Source organism: Bombina bombina, chromosome 3, assembly GCF_027579735.1.
Source record: "Bombina bombina isolate aBomBom1 chromosome 3, aBomBom1.pri, whole genome shotgun sequence".
Lineage (NCBI taxonomy): Eukaryota > Metazoa > Chordata > Amphibia > Anura > Bombinatoridae > Bombina > Bombina bombina.
This window is the reverse complement of record NC_069501.1, coordinates 1,221,468,510-1,221,489,432: the sequence shown is the minus strand read 5'-3', so window position 1 is coordinate 1,221,489,432 and position 20,923 is coordinate 1,221,468,510. Positions and strand designations below refer to the sequence as shown.

The 20,923-nt window shown below is 38.1% G+C and overlaps 1 protein-coding gene across 1 annotated transcript in view; it reads left to right on the top strand.

Moving 5' to 3' along the window:
• Positions 1-20,923, top strand: part of LOC128652672 (calpain-5) — a 107,372-nt gene that overhangs the window by 47,540 nt on the left and 38,909 nt on the right. The window contains exon 3 of the mRNA XM_053705601.1: positions 13,203-13,411. Coding sequence (XP_053561576.1) covers positions 13,203-13,411 — 209 coding nt within the window. The remainder of the gene's footprint in view (positions 1-13,202; positions 13,412-20,923) is intronic.

Genomic DNA, 20,923 nt, shown 5'->3' with positions numbered 1-20,923 from the left:
ATTTCCTTACACAAGACACAACAAAGATTTTAATCCACTGTCTCATCCTTTCCCGCCTCGACTACTGCAACTCTATCCTCTCTGGTCTCCCTAGCTGCCGCCTAGCTCCTTTACAATCCATAATGAATGCCTCTGCCAGGCTCATCTTCCTTGCACGCCGCTCTTCATCTGCCACACCTCTCTGCCAATCCCTTCACTGGCTTCCTCTTGCCTCCAGGATTAAACACAAAATTCTCACTCTGACACACAAAGCCCTCATTTGCACTGCTCCCCCCCCTACATCTCAGACCTTGTCTCTAGATACTCTCCCTCCCGTCACCTTTGCTCTGCTCATGACCTCCTACTCTCCTCCTCTCTTGGTACCTCCTTACATTCCCATCTTTAAGATTTCTCCAGATTGGCTCCCATCTTATGGAACTCTCTGCCTCGCTCCACAAGAATCTCCCCTAGTTTTAAAAGCTTTAAGTCCTCCCTGAAGACTCTACTATTCAGGGATGCTTACAAACTACACTAACCTTCCTATCTCCACTGCTATCCCCTAAAACCCCATAGCATGTAAGCCTATGAGCCCAGCTGTTTGTAGTTCACCTTCATAAGAGCCGACTACAACAGTGCAACTCTTGGCAGGACCCTCTCTCCCCAATTGATCCCTGTAATTGTTTTTATATACCACCTATGTTCATAGTGCTGCGGAACCTGTTGGCGCTCTACAAACACCTGATAATAATAATTACATAAATTATGTTTTTCGTAATGTGTGGTAGTTTTGATAAGCACAACTAGCTATTTAATTTACAAGAGTAAACCTAAAAGAGTATTTTCATTCTTTAATACTCTGCAGCTGGACACACAGTAAGTTGGAGAAATACAGCACGTGTCCCATTAAGTATAAAACCTACAGTCAAACACATTTAATTAGGCAGATACCATTATTAATTAATTTAATCACTTTTAATTTTAGCTCTGCTGACCCAGATTGTCCACATTTGCCAACTTCACTTTCCACAAATCCAGCAGAAGTTGCTCTTGCGTATCACTGTTTACATTCCCAGCTGGGCAAGAATTGGTCGTTTGCTTGCTCTTTGCCTTTTCTATTATAGCCAGTATGGTAAGTTGGTAGAGGAGGTTAGAATGAGTCTGTTAACCTTTTTACTGGGAGCCTACACTTGCTTTTACTGACCAGAGTGAGGCCAGATAACTCTGATGACCTTCATTGTGTACATTAATGTCTGTCTGCTGCTGCTGCTGCTACACAGGAACCATCTGTACCGGGTACAATTTGTGCAGAAATAGTTCTATACTTCTGGTATAGCATGATTTTACAAATTGCATCGCCCTGGTTTATAATGTTGAGTTTTATAATATTGAGTTCTTGGCTTCTAAATTTTATAATTTGTTTTATATGTATGAGGTGGCCTTCAAGGGCTTTGAAAATAGCATATGAGCCTACTTAGGCTTAGCTTTCAACAAAGAATACCAGGAGAACAAAGCAAATTTGATGATAAATGTAAATTGGAATTTTTTTAAAATAACATGCCCTATCTGAATCATGAAGGTTTAATTTTGAAAAGCATATGGACCAGTGACAATTCCTATCTTATCACTAAACTTATCACTCTGAAAGCAATGTGACTAAAGTAAACTGTGACAAAATTTGTGTTGAGTTATTTTAGATGCTTCTGATGAAGAAAGGCCTGAAAAATACAGCTGCTCTTTTTTAATGTTAATGTAAAAGATAACAACAATTTGATCCTAGCAACAGCTTTTTCTATTGACTTTTGTCACGTTTGTATTCATTAACCCTTTTAAACAGTCCTGAATTTGGTTCTTGCAAATCTGGTAATTTTACTTAATTCAAATACCTGATAATAATAATTACATAAATTATGTTTTTCCTAATGTGTGGTAGTTTTGATAAGCACAACTAGCTATTTAATTTACAAGAGTAAACCTAAAAGAGTATTTTCATTCTTTAATACTCTGCAGCTGGACACACAGTAAGTTGGAGAAATACAGCACGTGTCCCATTAAGTATAAAACCTACAGTCGAACACATTTGATTAGGCAGATACCACTCTGAAAGCAATGTGACTAAAGTAAACTGTGACAAAATTTGTGTTGAGTTTTTTTAGATGCTTCTGATGAAGAAAGGCGCGAATTTGGTTCTTGCAAATCTGGTCATTTTACTTCATTCAATAAAACTATCCTGAAAAAATTGCTGCCCCCGACCTTAAATCCTGCTTTCTCACAGACCTTGTCGGCCTTGGCCAAAATATGTTCTTGCTTAGAAAATTAACAATAAAACTCTAGCACTTTCTTTCAGTGTTTTTCTAATTGATTGGAATGGGGGCCTGTCTTCAATTACATTACAGTTTAGATGTTTTCTTTCATGTAATTAGCAAGAGTCCATGAGCTAGTGACGTATGGGATATACATTCCTACCAGGAGGGGCAAAGTTTCCCAAACCTCAAAATGCCTATAAATACACCCCTCACCACACCCACAATTCAGTTTTACAAACTTTGCCTCCCATGGAGGCGGTGAAGTAAGTTTGTGCTAGATTCTACGTTGATATGCGCTTCGCAGCAGGCTGGAGCCCGGTTTTCCTCTCAGAGTGCAGTGAATGTCAGAGGGATGTGAAGAGAGTATTGCCTATTTGAATTCAATGGTCTCCTTCTATGGGATCTATTTCATAGGTTCTCTGTTATCGGTCGTAGAGATTCATCTCTTACCTCCCTTTTTCAGATCGACGATATACTCTTATATACCATTACCTCTACTGATTCTCGTTTCAGTACTGGTTTGGCTATCTACTATATGTAGATGAGTGTCTTGGGGTAAGTAAATCTTATTTCTATTTATGACACTCAAAGCTATGGTTGGGCACTTTATATGTAAAGTTCTAAATATATGTGTTTAAACTTATATTTGCCTTGATTCAGGATAATCAGTATTCCTTATTTCAGACAGTCAGTTTCATTATTTGGGATAATGCATATGAATAAATAATTTTTTTCTTACCTTAAAAATTTTTCAATTGACTTTTTTCCCTGCGGGCTGTTAGGCTCGCGGGGGCAGAAAATGCTTCAATTTATTGCGTCATTTTTGGCGCAGACTTTTTTGGCGCAAAAATTTTGTCATTTCCGGCGCCCTAAGTGACGCTGGAAGTTTCGTATTGCGTCATATTTGACGTTCAGATGTTTTTTTGCGCCAAAATTGTGGGCGTCGTTTTTTCGGCGTCACAGGATGTGGCGTCATACTTGGCGCCAATAATGTGGGCGTCTTTTTGGCGCCAAAAAATGTGGGCGTCATTCTTGTCTCCACCTTTTTGTCACATTATTTCAGTCTCATTTGTCATTGCTTCTGGTTGCTAGAGGCTTGTTTATTGGCATTTTTTCCCATTCCTGAAACTGTCATTTAAGGAATTTGATAATTTTGCTTTATATGTTGTTTTTTCTATTACATATTGCAAGATGTCTCAACATGACCCTGGATCAGAATCTACTTCTGGAAAGACGCTGCCTGATGCTGGTTCTACCAAAGTTAAGTGCATCTGTTGTAAACTTTTGGTAACTGTTCCTCCAGCTGTTGTTTGTGATAACTGTCATGATAAACTTTCTAATGCAGATTGTATTTCCATTAGTAATAATCCATTACCTGTTGTTGTTCCTTCAACATCTAATGTTCAGGATGTCCCTGTTAATGTAAAATAATTTGTTTCTAAATCTATTAGGAAGGCTCTGTCTGTTATTCCTCCTTCCAGTAAGCGTAAAAGGTCTTTTAAAACTTCTCATATTTCAGATGAATTTTTAAGTGACCGTCATCATTCTGACTTATCTGTTTCTGATGAGGATCTATCTGGCTCAGAAGATTCTGCCTCAGATATTGACACTGATAAATCTTCATATTTATTTAAAATGGAGTTTATTTGTTCTTTACTTAACCCTTTAATGACCGGACCATTTTTCAGTTTTCTTACCCTTAATGACAAGGGCTATTTTTACATTTCTGCAGTGTTAGTGTTTAGCTGTAATTTTACTCTTACTCATTTACTGTACCCACACATATTATATACTGTTTTTCTCGCCATTAAATGGACTTTCTAAAGATACAATTTTTTTCATCATATCTTATAATTTAATTTAAAAAAAATATAAAATATGAGGAAAAAATGGAAAAAAACACACTTTTTCTAACTTTGACCTCCAAAATCTGTTACACATCTACGACCACCAAAAAACACCCATGCTAAATAATTTCTAAATTTTGTCCTGAGTTTAGAAATACCCAATGGTTACATGTTGTTTGCTTTTTTTGCAAGTTATAGGGCAATAAGTACAAGTAGCACTTTGCTATTTCCAAACCACTTTTTTTCAAAATTAGCGCTAGTTACATTGGAACACTGATATCTGTCCGGAATCTCTGAATATCCCTTGACATGTATATATATTTTTTTAGAAGACAACCCAAAGTATTGATTTATGCCCATTTTGGTATATTTCATGCCACCATTTCACTGCCAAATGCGAGCAAATAAAAAAAATCATTCACTTTTTCACAAATTTTAGGTTTCTCGCTGAAATTATTTACAAACAGTTTGTGCAATTATGGCACACATGGTTGTAAATGCTTCTCTGGGATCCCCTTTGTTCAGAAATAGTAGACATATATGGCTTTGGCATTGTTTTTGGTAATTAGAAGGCCAGTAAATGCCGCTGTGCACCACACATGCATTATGCCCAGCAGTGAAGGGGTTAATTAGGGATCTTGTAGGGACCTTGAAGGGTTAATTTTAGCTTTAGTGTAGTGTAGTAGACAACCCAAAGTATTGATCTAGGCCCATTTTGGTATATTTCATGCCACCATTTCACCGCCAAATGCGATAAATAAATAAAAAAGTGACATTTTTCACAATTTTAGGTTTCTCACTGAAATTATTTACAAACAGCTTGTGCAATTATGGCACAAATGGTTGTAAATGCTTCTCTGGGATCTCCTTTGTTCAGAAATAGCAGACATATATGGCTTTGGCGTTGCTTTTTGGCAATTAGGAGGCCGCTAAATGCTGCTGCGCACCACACTTGTATTATGCCCAGCAGTGAAGGGGTTAATTAGGTAGCTTGTAGAGAGCTTGCAGGGTTAATTTTAGCTTTAGTGTAGAGATTAGCCTCCCACCTGACACATCCCACCCCCTGATCCCTCCCAACAACTCTCTTCCCTCCCCCACCCCACAATTGTCCCCGCCATCTTAAGTACTGGCAGAAAGTCTGCCAGTACTAAAATAAAAGGTTTTTTTTTTTTTTTTTTTATTATTCAGCTGTGATGGACCCCTGCCTTAACCCCCAACATCCCTGATCCCCCCCCCAAACAGCTCTCTAACCCTCCCCACCTACCTATTTGCCACCATCTTGGGTACTGGCAGCTGTCTGCCAGTACCCAGTTTTCCCCAAAAAATAAAGTGTGTTTTTTTTTATTTTTGGCCTTTTTTTCCGTTTTTTCTGTAGTGTAGCTGCCCCCCCCAGTACCCCCACCCCCCTAACCCTACCAGATCCTATTATTTTTTAAAAAAAACAAAAGTTTGCTGCCCCCCCTCCCTCTTAATAGAAATCATTGGCGGCAGTGTTTGCTGCGCGCGCGCGCACACGCAGGCCCCCCCTCTGCATGCTCCCAGCATCCGGCGTGCACAATGCACTTGTAGTAACCGGATGCCGGGTAGCGATGGGCCGCCCACCCTCCTCCCTTGTAAGCTCCCACCAACGAACGGCCCCATCGCTACCGGTGCAGAGAGGGCCACAGAGTGGCTCTCTCTGCATCGGATGCTTGTTAAAGGGTATTGCAGGATGCCTCAATAACGAGGCATCACTGCAATACCCTGAGAGCTGCTGGAAGCGATTGCGATCGCTTCCAGCACTCTCTTAAACAACTGACGTACCAGGTACGTCCATTGTCACTAACTGCTAGTTTTTGCAGGACGTACCTGGTACGTCAGTTGTCATTAAGGGGTTAAAGAAGTGTTAGTTGCATTAGATATGGAGGAGTCTAGTCCTCTTGATACTAAATCTACTAAGCGTTTAAATTCGGTTTTCAAACCTCATGTAGTTATTCCAGAAGTTTTTCCAGTTCCTGATGCTATTTCAGAAGTAATTTCTAGGGAATGGAGTAGTCTGGGTACTTCATTTACTCCTTCTCAAAGGTTTAAGAAATTGTACCCTGTGCCATCTGATAGATTAGAGTTTTGGGATAAAATCCCTAAAGTTGATGGGGCTATTTCTACTCTTGCTAAACGTACTACTATTCCTACAGCGGATAGTACTTCCTTTAAGGATCCTTTAGACAGGAAGCTTGAATCCTTTCTAAGGAGAGCTTATTTATGTTCAGGTAATCTTCTTAGACCTGCTATTTCTTTGGCTGATGTTGCTGCAGCTTCAACTTTCTGGTTGGAGGCTTTAGCGCAACAAGTGTCAGACCATAATGCTTATAGCATTGTTAAACTTCTTCAACATGCTAATAATTTTATTTGTGATGCCATTTTTGATATCATTAGAATTGATGTCAGATATATGTCTTTAGCTATTTTAGCTAGAAGAGCTTTATGGCTTAAATCTTTGAATGCAGATATGACTTCTAAATCAACGTTGCTTTCTCTTTCTTTCCAAGGTAATAAATTATTTGGTTCACAGTTGGATTCAATTATGTCAACTGTTACTGGGGGAAAGGGAACCTTTTTGTCTCAGGACAAAAAATCTAAAGGTAAATACAGGGCTGCTAATTGTTTTCGTTCTTTTCGTCAGAATAAAGAGCAGAAGTCTGACCCTTCCCCTAAAGGAACAGTTTCCATTTGGAAACCTTCTCCAGTCTGGAATAAATCCAAGCCTTTTAGAAAGTCAAAACCAGCTCCTAAATCCGCATGAAGGTGCGGCCCTCATTCCAGCGCAGCTGGTAGGGGGCAGGTTACGATTTTTCAAAGATGTTTGGATCAAGTCGATTCACAGTCTTTGGATTCAGAACATTGTTTCTCAAGGATACAGAATAGGTTTCAAGTTAAGACCTCCTGTGAGAAGATTTTTTTCTCTCTCACATTCCAGTAAACCCAGTGAAGGCTCAGGCATTTCTGAAATGTGTTTCAGATCTAGAGTTGGCTGGGGTAATTGTACCAGTTCCAGTTCTGGAACGGGGTCTGGGGTTTTACTCAAATCTATTCATTGTATCAAAGAAGGAGAATTCCTTCAGACCAGTTCTGGATCTTAAAATATTGAATCGTTATGTAAGAATACCAACATTCAAAATGATGACTATAAGGACTATTCTGCCTTTTGTTCAGCAAGGGCATTATATGTCCACAATAGATTTGCAGGATGCATATCTTCATATTCCAATTCATCCAGATCACTATCAGTTTCTGAGATTCTCTTTTCTAGACAAGCATTACCAGTTTGTTGCCCTTCCGTTTGGCCTAGCAACAGCTCCAAGGATCTTTTCAAAGGTTCTCGGTGCCCTTCTCTCTGTAATCAGAGAACAGGGTATTGCGGTATTTCCTTATTTGGACGATATCTTGGTACTTGCTCAGTCTTTGCATTCTGCAGAATCTCATACGAATCAACTTGTGTTGTTTCTTCAAAAACATGGTTGGAGGATCAATTTAACAAAGAGTTTTTTGATTCCTCAGACAAAGGTAACCTTTTTGGGCTTGCAAATAGATTCAGTGTCCATGACTTTGTCTCTAACAGAAAAGAGACGTCTGAAGCTGGTTTCAGCTTGTCGTAACCTTCAGTCTCAGTCTTTCCCTTCGGTAGCTTTCTGCATGGAAATTCTAGGTCTCATGACTGCTGCATCGGACGCGATCCCCTTTGCTCGTTTTCACATGAGACCTCTTCAGCTTTGTATGCTGAACCAGTGGTGCAGGGATTATACAAGGATATCACAAATAATATCCTTAAATCCCAATGTTCGGTCTTCTCTGACTTGGTGGTTGGATCACCATCGTTTAATATAAGGGGCCTCTTTTGTTCGCCCAACCTGGACTGTGATCTCAACAGATGCGAGTCTTTCAGGTTGGGGAGCTGTATGGGGTTCTCTGACAGTGCAGGGGGTTTGGGAATCTCAGGAGGGGAGATTACCAATCAACATTTTGGAACTCCGTGCGATTTTCAGAGCTCTCCAGTTCTGGCCTCTTCTGAAGAGAGAATCGTTTATTTGTTTTCAGACGGACAATGTCACAACCGTGGCGTATGATAATCATCAAGGTGGGACTCACAGTCCTCAAGCTATGAGAGAAGTATCTCGGATACTTGTTTGGGCGGAATCCAGCTCCTGTCTAATTTCTGCGGTTCACATCCCAGGTGTAGACAATTGGGAAGCGGATTATCTCAGTTGCCAGATGTTACATCCGGGCGAATGGTCTCTTCACCCAGAGGTGTTTCTTCAGATTGTTCAGATCTGGGGACTTCCAGAAATAGATCTGATGGCTTCTCATCTAAACAAGAAACTTCCCAGGTATCTGTCCAGATCCAGGGATCCTCAGGCGGAGTCAGTGGACGCGTTGTCGCTTCCTTGGAATTATCATCCTGCCTATATCTTTCCGCCTCTAGTTCTTCTTCCAAGAGTGATTTCCAAAATTCTATTGGAACGTTCGTTTGTACTGCTGGTGGCTCCAGCATGGCCTCACAGGTTTTGGTATGCGGATCTCATTCGGATGGCCAGTTGCCAACCTTGGACACTTCCGTTAAGACCAGACCTTCTATCTCAAGGCCCATTTTTCCATCAGGATCTCAAATCATTAAATTTGAAGGTATGGAAATTGAACGCTTGATTCTTAGTCATAGAGGTTTCTCTGACTCAGTAATTAATACTATGTTACAGGCTCGTAAATCTGTGTCTAGAAAGATTTATTATCGAGTCTGGAAGACTTACATTTCTTGGTGTTCTTCTCATAAGTTCTCCTGGCATTCTTTTAGAATTCCTAGAATTTTACAGTTTCTTCAGGATGGTTTGGATAAAGGTTTATCTGCAAGTTCCTTGAAAGGACAAATCTCTGCTCTTTCTGTTCTTTTTCACAGAAAGATTGCTAATCTTCCTGATATTCATTGTTTTGTACAGGCTTTGGTTCGTATCAAGCCTGTCATTAAGTCAATCTCTCCTCCTTGGAGTCTTAATTTGGTTCTGACGGCTTTACAGGCTCCTCCGTTTGAACCTATGCATTCTCTGGATATTAAATTACTTTCTTGGAAAGTTTTGTTCCTTTTGGCCATCTCTTCTGCTAGAAGAGTTTCTGAGTTATCTGCTCTTTCTTGTGAATCTCCTTTTCTGATTTTTCATCAGGATAAGGCGGTGTTGCGGACTTCATTTCAATTTTTACCTAAGGTTGTGAATTCGAACAACATTAGTAGAGAGATTGTTGTCCCTTCATTGTGTCCTAATCCTAAGAATTCAAAGGAGAGATCTTTACATTCTTTGGATATAGTAAGAGCTTTGAAATATTATGTTGAAGCTACTAAAGATTTTAGAAAGACTTCTAGTCTATTTGTTATCTTTTCTGGTTCCAGGAAAGGTCAGAAAGCTTCTGCCATTTCTTTGGCGTCTTGGTTAAAGTCTTTGATTCATCATGCTTATGTGGAGTCGGGTAAGTCCCCGCCTCAAAGGATTACGGCTCATTCTACTAGGTCAGTTTCTACTTCCTGGGCTTTTAGGAATGAAGCTTCTGTTGATCAGATTTGCAAAGCAGCAACTTGGTCTTCTTTGCATACTTTTACTAAATTCTACCATTTTGATGTTTTCTCTTCTTCTGAAGCAGTTTTTGGTAGAAAAGTACTTCAGGCAGCTGTTTCAGTTTGATTCTTCTGCTTATGATTTCAGTTTTTTTCATTATTAAGATTAAAACTTTTGATTTGGGTTGTGGATTATTTTTTCAGCGGAATTGGCTGTCTTTATTTTATCCCTCCCTCTCTAGTGACTCTTGCGTTGAAGTTCCACATCTTGGGTATCTGCTATCCCATACGTCACTAGCTCATGGACTCTTGCTAATTACATGAAAGAAAACATAATTTATGTAAGAACTTACCTGATAAATTCATTTCTTTCATATTAGCAAGAGTCCATGAGACCCACCCTTTTTTGTGGTAGTTATGATTTTTCTATATAAAGCACAATTATTCCAATTCCTTATTTTTGATGCTTTCGCTCCTTTCTTATCACCCCACTACTGGACTTTTCGTTAAACTGAATTGTGGGTGTGGTGAGGGGTGTATTTATAGGCATTTTGAGGTTTGGGAAACTTTGCCCCTCCTGGTAGGAATGTATATCCCATACGTCACTAGCTCATGGACTCTTGCTAATATGAAAGAAATGAATTTATCAGGTAAGTTCTTACATAAATTATGTTTTTTTAATTATTTTCATAATACACTTAATATAAATGGTTAACTACCATAAACCCTTATTTCTTAAAATGTACTCTCCAAACATTTCTTACCTTTTCATTTCTGTCAGTCAAAGTCAATTACATTTTGTGCCAAAGTCAGAAAGATGCTTTACTCCATGATTACCTTGTTTATTTCTCTCTTACTTATCAATATCATTTTATTTATGTTTTTTGTTCTTGGTGGGAAATTCCAGTTAACAAACAGGTCCTTTCGGCACCGTGCACACCAGCAAAATCATAATCAGCAGTTTTCTGTCATTTCTACTTAATAGAAATTAAATGTTTTTTTCATGTTTTGTAGCTGTAGCCATCCATTTCATTGTAAAAGTGACGCACTATTACGCACATGCCAGTGACATAGATAAAGATGAAAATATCTTGGATATATTAGTGAGATAATCGAACAGTGCCACATTCAGATTACAATCTCTATAAATAAAACATGTGAATGGGAGACAATTTATCATCTATCATTTTAGCGGGTTGTAAGCAGTTTTCTGATTTTAATTATTTTACAGAGCGTGGACCAGTGGCTCAGTATGTTGCAATGTAGTTGCCGTGTATTTAGCAATAACACCACTCACTGGAATCCGTGAAACATCGGTCACAAGGGGACAACTAACAAAAATAAATGTACACAGCAATTTTTTTTTTACAAGATATAGTAAAGAAGATATAGGGACATTTATATTGATAACAAAAAGTCTGTCCAAAATGTCCTAAAAGTGTAAATTTATCTAGTTTGTAGGATAACCTTATGCTTATCCCAGTTTAAGCCCCTTAATATACTTGATAGTTACTATCATATCAACTCTTTCCCTCCTCTCTTCTAAGTTATACATATTTAGGTCAATGAGTCTCTTAGTTTGTAAGTTTTTTTTATTTTTTAAGACCATGTATAATTTCAGTAACCTTTGAACAGATTCCAGTTAATGTACAGTATATCCTTCTGCAGTTATGGACTGCAGAACTGCTCATAATACTTAAAGGTACATGAAACCCCAAAAAAATATTTCATAATTCAAATAGAGAATACAATTTTAAACAACTTTCTAATTTACTTCTATTATCTAATTTGTTTCATTCTCTTGGTATAATTTGTTGAAGGAGCAGCAATGCACTACTGATTTTTAACTGAACACATGAGTGAGTCAATGAAATTGCTATATATCTGCAGCCACCAATCAACAGTGAGAACCTAGGTTCTTTGCTGCTCCTGAGCTCACCTAAATAAAGCTTTCAGCAAAGGATAACAAGAGAAGGAAGCAAAATAAATAATACAAGTAAATTGGAAAGTTGTTTAAAATTGTATTCTCTATCTGAATCATGAAAGAAACATTTTGGGTTTCATGTTCCTTTAAGATGAGGCATAACTAGTGATCTTTTAAGTGGCATAATAACCTTACTATTTCTGCTGCAAAAATGTCTACATATGCAATTAAACATTCTACTGGCCTTACTTGCTGCAATAATACATTTTAATAATCTGAAATAATAATTCCCAAGTCCCATTCCTCTTTAATACTCAGTAACCATTACCTTCACTAAAGTGTCATTGAGTCTGTAATTAACGTTATGGATTTTACTTTCCTAAATGCATAATTTTGCATTTTGCAATGTTAATTTGTCCAATTATCATATTAATTCTTATTTGACCCCTGGAATATCGACTCTATTACAAATTTTTTGTATCATCTGCAAACAGACCTACTTCCACAAACTAAACTTGCCCGAGAACTGACTCATGAGCAACACCAGTAGTAGTTGCCCCCTCTCCTGAATGCACCCCAATTATTAAGACACTCTATCATCCATCCTTAAGCCAGCATCCTACCCAGTTTGCAATTTTTGACTCTAGACCAATGAAATACAGTTAATCAATTAGTTTGTTTTGTGGGGCAGTGTCAAATACTCTGCTGAAATCTAGATATGCTACATCAACTGCTTCACCCCTGTCTATCACTTTAGTTACCTAAATCAATGAGATTAGTCTGACACAATCTTGCTGATTTTTGGCTCTATAAATTTTCTCTTTATTTAAGTCCTAATTAAAGAGCGTTTCCATTAATTTCATTACTGCTGAAGTTAAACTGACTGACCTGTAGTTACCAGAGTCTTCCCTACTGCCTTTTTTATGGATAGATATAAGATTTGCTGTTCTCCAATCATCTTTAACAACTCCTGTCAATAGTGATTGATTAAACAGATCAGATAATGGGGCAGCTAGAGCAGACTGACGTTTATTTTAAAAACCTTGGATAATTATTATTATTATAAAACCTTTCCTCTGTAAGAAGATTAGTCCTAAGCCAATTTCTAATTTAGTAGCATCCTTACTGTAGTCATTCTATCTTTACAATTATTTGTGAAGACAGAACAGAAGTCATGATTGAGACAGTCTGCAATTTGCTTGTCTCCTTTCTATATTTGATTATATGTAGATAAAATAAATATTTTTATTTTTTTCTGAAATTAACTTAAAATTGTGGGTTTTCCACTACCAAACCCAGAGAGGCAGGAATGCTTTCCACTAAATTCAAAACCCCAACCTTCCTAAATGCTGCACAGTGATTGGTTAATATCCATCACAGCAGGGGAGATAAGATAAACAAAACTTGAGGGCCTTCAAGTGGTATGTCTTTGGACTGCAAAACCATATACATTTTTGCCTCAAAATGACAGCTTTAAATGTATTAAAATATTTTTTCAGTGTTAAATTGCCAATATATACCATGCATATATTACAAATACCTTAATGTTCCTTTAATGCTGTGTTTGTGTGCAGGTCATCCCCAACTGGAAGGAGCAGGAGTGGTATTCTGAGAAGCCTGAAAATTACGCCGGGATTTTTCATTTCCATTTCTGGCGATTTGGGGAATGGGTGGATGTAGTTATTGATGACCGTCTTCCAACGATCAACAACCAGCTAATTTATTGTCACTCCAATGAGACAAACGAAATGTGGTGCGCACTGCTCGAAAAAGCATATGCCAAGTATGTCATCCTGTGATTCATCCTTAAAAGTAGTTCGGCCAAAGTTATCTTTTAATTTTGTGTGCACTGAGTAACAAAGAAACATAGATATTGATACCTGATGAGAATTGGAAGACCCATCAAGTATGCCCATGTTTTCTTCAGACATAAAGTGCAGTCATCTTTATGTCTTACATAAAGTGCAGTCATCTTTATGTCTTACATAAAGTGCAGTCATCTTTATGTCTTACCTTAGATTAAGCTGCAAATAGGCTACTGCGCCCTTTCTATATTGTGCAGCAGGAACAGTAAAAAAGTTATTTTAAAATGAATAGTGTTTTTGGCCACTTTGAAATGGCTGCCAAGCTCCACCCACTGATAACATCATGATCTGGGCTGCATCTATGCACTCTGCTGAATAGCATTGAAAGTCTGTTAAATCCAACTAGTGAGTCTTTTGTAACTAGTGCAGTCTTAAATGCAGCCTAGATCATGTCATCAATGGCAGCCATTTTAAAGTGGCCAGAAACGACATTTATTTTAAAATAACTTTTTTTTTACTGTTCCTGCTGCATGATTTAGAAAGGGTGCAGGAAGCTATTTGCAGCTTAATCTAAGATAAAACTTTAAGATGACTAAGGTGTAGATGGTCCCTTTAATTACTAGACTTGTGCAGCACTGAATAAAAAGTATCGGACGAATCCTGCGGAGCAAGTATTCTGGAACTTAAGGGGTTTTTACGAGTATTTGTGTGTTGCGCTATTCGGTATTTGTTTCCTTTAAAACAAAACAAATACTGAATTTACATTGGTTTTCTTTAAAACAAATGTAAATGTTTTAACTGTAGGTGAAAAAGTATTCCCTGCAGTTTTATATTTACCTATAGTGTGCTGGGGGTGCCGTGCTAATACCAACCCATCTTCAGAGCCCTGGGCCGTACTAATAGGAGGCTTAGTGCACGTGAAGAAGGGTCAGGATTAGCGATGCTCTCCAGCTTGCTATTAGGTAAGTATTTTACCTTTTAAAGGTCATTTAAAGGAAAACAATGTATTCTAATGAATTTAGTTAGTACATTTTCGTTTTCTTTAACTTTGGCTGCTAAGCCATTTCCCACCTGGGTGCTAAGCTGTATTTGAGCTTTTTTTTTTTTTCTTTCTTTTTTTAAATATATTTTTAACTTTTTTCTCCCAGATCCCCAGGACTTATACCGTTGGAAAGGTTAGTCTTGGGGGTCTGTAGTTGTTGTTTAGATGCCTGAGATACAGGCTTCTAAGCAGCATGCCCCCAATTTTCTATATTGTCCATTGTTAATTTTAAATAAAGTTGCGCAGTGACGTCATCGCAAGTGACGTCACCGCACAAAATCGTGAAGCCCCGACGATGCCTCTCACTATTCAGGCCAGATCACCGGGGTTGGGAGTAGGTGGGAGCCCCCAGATTGCCCTCAAGGTGGGTGAGTGCTAGCGACGGCTCTGAGCTTTCGTCAGCACCTGACTGGGACAATTTGCGACGGCTCAGAGCCGTCGTTAGCACTCATAGGGTTAAATTTAGTTAGTGCATTTGTTCTGATATTAGTTTTATTATGAATATGCATTTGTAACAAAAACAAAATGCACAAGCCTATTAATCAATCTGATGGATTGACCTTTAAAATGTTTATACTGGAGTTGCCTTATTTATTTTAAAAACAAATATTTATGAATTTTTAATTTTTGCAAGGCTTTTTATTTGCATGTAATCTGCTGCTTGCCCACCAGGTAGTTTTTTTTATGCTTGTGATGTTTCTCACTGTCACCCAATCATTACCTTTGTCTCACGGCTCGCTATTCTCACTGTGGAGTCTTATAACTTCTATGCAAGCGTGATTGTTTTGAGTTATTTAGTATTGCTGCCAATACATTACATAAAGTCGCTGATTTCAAGATGTACAAATGCACGTATCATCGATTTGCAAAATATAACAGGAACGCCAATTCACTACTACGTATAGAGCTGGTGGGACCGCTCCTCTATACTTCACTACTCTACAGAAATGGAACTTCAAGGGGTGTAGGGAACTACTATTATTACATTGTTTTGTTTAAGAAAGAAAACAGCAATTTACTTTGTAGCAAGATTTAGAATATAATGGTACATTTTTATGTTTAACCCCTTAACGACTGAGGACGTGCAGGGTACGTCCTCAGAAAAAAGGCAGTTAATGCCTGAGAACGTACCCTGCACGTCCTCAGTGTGGAAAGCAGCTGGAAGCGATCCTGCTCGCTTCCAGCTGCTTTCCGGTTATTGCAGTGATGCCTCGATATGGAGGCATCCTGCAATAACCTTTTTAAGTCATCCGGTGCAGAGAGAGCCACTCTGTGGCCCTCTCTGCACCGGAGATCGGTGGCTACCTGCGTTGGTGGGTGGGAGCCGGACCGGGAGGCGGGTGGCGGCCATCGATGGCCATGTGGATGTGAAGGGGGGCGGGATCGTGGGCGGGGGTGGCTGGGGGCGCGCACGCGTGCACAGGAGGGTGGGGGCGGGCGCGTGCACGGGGAGGGAGCGGGTGGGAACCGCTACACTGCAGAAAATGGGGAAATAAAAAATATATCAAAAAATAAAATTTTAAACAATCAGCAAGGTGGTGGGGGTTTGTCTGTGGGGGGTGGGGGGGGGGGGGAAGCTACACTACAGAAAAAAACAAAAAAAACAAAAAAAAAGCACTTTTTATTGTAAACTGGGTACTGGCAGACAGCTGCCAGTACCCAATATGGCCCCCAATAAGGCAGAGGGGAGGGTTAGAGAGCGGTTTTGGGGGGGATCAGGGAGGTTGGGGGCTAAGGGGGGGATCCTACACAGTAGCATATGTAAATATGCTAAAAAAAAAATTCTTTTTTTTTTAAAAACCCTTTTATTTTAGTACTGGCAGACTTTCTGCCAGTACTTAAGATGGCGGGGACAATTGTGGGGTGGGGGAGGGAAGGGAGCTGTTTGGGAGGGATCAGGGGGTGGGATGTGTCAGATGGGAGGCTGATCTCTACACTAAAGCTAAAATTAACCCTGCAAGCTCACTACAAACTCCCTAATTAACCCTTTCACTGCTAGCCATAATACACGTGTGAGGCGCAACAGGATTTAGTGGCCTTCTAATTACCAGAAAGCAACGCCAAAGTCATATATGTCTGCTATTTCTGAACAAAGGGGATCCCAGACAAGCATTTACAACCATTTGTGCCATAATTGCACAAGCTGTTTGTAAATGATTTCAGTGAGAAACCTAAAATTGTGAAAAATGTTACGTTTTTTTTAATTTGATCGCATTTGGCGGTGAAATGGTGGCATGAAATATACCAAAATGTGCCTAGATCAATACTTGGGGTTGTCTACTACACTACACTAAAGCTAAAATTAACCCTACAAGCTCCCTAAAAGCTCCCTAATTAACCCCTTAACTGCTGGGCATGATACACTTGTGGTGCGCAGTGGCATTTAGCGGCCTTCTAATTACCAAAAAGCAACGCCAAAGCCAGATATGTGTGCTATTTCTGAACAAAGGGGATCCCAGAGAAGAATTTACAACCATTTATGCCATAATTGCACAAGCTGTTTGTAAATGATTTCAGTGAGAAACCTAAAGTTTGTGAAAAAATTTGTGAAAAAGTGAACAATTTTTTGTATTTGATCGCATTTGGCGGTGAAATGGTGGTATGAAATATACCAAAATTGGCCTAGTAGAACAATACTTTGGGATGTCTACTAAAAAAAAATATATACATGTCAAGGGATATTCAGGGATTCCTGAAAGATATCAGTGTTCTAATGTAACTAGCGCTAATTTTGGAAAAAAATGGTTTGGAAATAGCAAAGTGCTACTTGTATTTATGGCCCTATAACTTGCAAAAAAAGCAAAGAACATGTAAACATTGGGTATTTCTAAACTCAGGACAAAATTTAGAAACTATTTAGCATGGGTGTTTTTTGGTGGTTTTAGATATGTAACAGATTTTGGGGGTCAAAGTTAGAAAAAGTGTGTTTTTTTCCATTTTTCCTCATATTTTATCATTTTTTTTATAGTAAATTATAAGATATGATGAAAATAATGGTATCTTTAGAAAGTCCATTTAATGGCGAGAAAAACGGTATATAATATGTGTGGGTACAGTAAATGAGTAAGAAGAAAATTACAGCTAAACACAAACACCGCAAAAATGTAAAAATAGCCTTGGTCCCAAACGGACAGAAAATGGAAAAGTGCTCTGGTCACTAAGGGGTTAAAGGGACACTCAAGTCAAAATTAAACTTTCATGATTCAGACAGGGCATGCAATTTTAAACAACTTTCCAATTTACTTCTGTTATCAAATCTGCTTTGTTCTCTTGCTATCTTTTATTAATAGAGTAAAACTAGGCAACCTCATTAGAGCTCAGGAGTGTGCACGTGTCTTTAATACTCTATGGCAGCAGTGCTTTGCAACATTATTTGTAGCTTTGTTATACAATGTTACAAAACACTGCTGCTGTAGAGTGCTAAAGACACGTGCACACTCCTGAGCTCTGAACTCTTCAATAAAAGATACCAGAAGAACAAAGCACATTTGATAACCGAAGTAAATTGGAAAGTTGTCTAAAATTGCATGCTCTATCTAATATATTAATACACTTTTTACCTCTGTGATTACCTTGTATCAAAGCCTCTGCAGACTCCCCCCTTATCTCAGTTCATTTGACAGACTTGCATTTTAGCCAGTCAGTGCTGACTCATAAATAACTCCACATGAGTGAGCACAATGATATCTTTGTGGAACGCATGAACTAGTGCTGCCTAGCTTTGAAAAACTGTCAAAATGTACTGAGATAAGAGGTGGCCTTCAAGGGCTTAGAAATTAAGCACATGAGCCTACCTAGATTTAGCTTTCAACAAAGGATACCATGAGAACAAAGCAAATTTGATGATAAAAGTAAATTGGAAAGTTGCATTCCCTATCTGAATCAAGAAAATTGAATTTTGACTAGACTGTCCCTTTAAGGTTTTGTGCTCCACTGGTTTACACTAGACTATTAATTGTTTTTTTAAGTCTATGTCAGAGCAGCAATGTTCTACTGTGAGCTAGATGAACACATTGGGTGAACCAATGTCAGTAGGCATATGTGTCGAGCGGCCAATCACTACTACAAAGAACCGTTACAAAAACAAGACTGCTTTAGCTTGGCGCCACTTGCATGCGCTAACAGGGGTGCTTATTGGTAAATATGCTGCTGCACTTTGTTTTTACATTGCAATGCATGTCCTTTTTATTGTATGAATTGGAATCTAGTTACCTCTTCCCACAGCAAGTCACGGTCTCAAAGAACGGAAATGTTTACAAAATACTTGACATTGACAATAGTGAAATTGTCATGACTTTGTTATTTTGCTGCTGAATTAGCTCTTCTTCGTTTTATTTGGTTAATCAAAAAATGTAAAGAATGTTTAGCATTAAAGGGACATTAACTTTAAAAAAAAGAGTAAATTTAATGCAAATGAACAAGCACTATTTAAACATGTTTAGAGATAGCTTTAACTGCAAAAGTTTGTTGTTTATTTTAGTTGTGCAAGACTGACCCCCTGGCTGTAAAAAGGACACTGCAGTCTAAAATGTTCTCCTCTTTTACTGTGTTCCCAATGGTCCATTTTACCTGCTGTAGTGTATTTATTTTGTAAACACTACTTTACTTTTTTTATTTAAAATAGCTGCTTTTGCCTTTAGAAACCATCACCTATAATGAAAATGTATAACAAACGCATTCTCTGTTGAAAAGCTATGTAATCAGGAGACCTAAATCACAAAACTCGAAGTGCGTTGTGCATATTTAAAGGAAAAGGGATTCTACACAGAATTGTTATTGTTTAAAAAGATAGATAATCCCTTTATTACCCATTCCCCAGTTTAGCATAGCCAACACTGTTATATTAACACTTTTTACCTCTGATTACCTTGCATCTAAGCCTCTGCAAACTGCCCCCTTATCTCAGTTCTTTTGACAGACTTACATTTTAGCCAATTTGTGCTGACTCTTAGGTAATTCAATGTGTGTGAGCACAATGTTATCTATATGGCACACATGAACGAACGCCCCCTACTTTTGAAAAAATGTCCAAATACATTCAGATAAGAGGCGCCTTTAAGGGCTTACAATTTTTCATATGAGCCTACCTAGGTTTAGCTTTCAACAAAGAATACCAAGAGAACAAAGCAAATTGATTATAAAAGTAAATTGTAAAGTTGATTAAAATGACATGCCCTATCTGAATCATGATAGTTTATTTTTGAATAGACTGTCCATTAACATTCCTATGTTCTTCACATAGAAAAAAATGTATTTTATTATTATATTTCTATATATATCTGATCAAATGTAAAATATATATCTATAGGAATAGCTATACAGGTATAGATACATATATAGAGATATAGATAAAATAAAATTGTCTTGTATATAAACTACATTGGAATGGGAAATATTAATAACTTCTGTCGGGTTAGTGTGGAAGTGATGCGTTAGTTTTTTTTTCTCCTATGCTTTCCATTGAAGTCTATGAGGAGACAAAGTTAGCGTGGTTGCGATATCCGAAGTCTGGAAGTTAGCGTGCGCAAAAATATTACTTCTGGCGATGTTTACGCTTGAGTGGGAGTGCTAAATATCGCTCCCCGTGTAATCTAGCCTTAAATAATCTATTTTACAAATACTAATGTAATGCATTTTAAAATCCCCTCACTTAGATGCAGCAAAGAAAAAATATTTTCCATTTAAAGGGACGTTAAACCTTGAGCTTGCCTGTAGTATAAAATGTTTTCATTTGCAATATACTTATAATTTATTTTGTCCCTTTTCCTGTAGTTTAAATTATGGGCTTTCAGTTCCCCTGAGTTTCTATAAATAATGGATGTTGTAAATTAGTTATCCTAGATATAAAAGCCTGTTCTGTTTCTCACATCCCCTGCTGAGGATATTTAGTAACTATTATAAATAAGCTGATAAATTGGATATAAAACCCAAATCTTTTCTTTCAGGATTCAGAGCATGCAATTTTAAAAAAAACTTTTTAATTTACTTCTATAATAATTATTTTCTTCGTTCTCTTACTATCTTTTGTTGAAAAACAGGGACGTATGCTTAGGAGCCGGCCCATTTCTGGAGCACTATATGGCAGCAGCTTTACAAGAATGTTACCCATTTACAGGAGCACTAGATAACAGAACTATTTTCTGCCCGGTAGTGCTCCAGATGCCTACCTAGGTATCTCTTCAACACAGGATATCATGGGAACGAAGCAAATTTGATAATAGAAGTAAATTGGAAATATTATTTTTAAACGGTCTGCTCTGAATCTAAAAAGATTTTTTTGTGTTTCATATCCCTTTAAATATATCACATCTAGCCTCTATTTACTGTCCCTTTAACAGTCAAGGTTGAAATTGCAAAAATACTGCAAATATGCTCTTGCACTGCAGAATAACAAAAGCTTTAAGGGACGTTATACGCTAAATGTTCTGCCGTGTGCATATGAATGAGC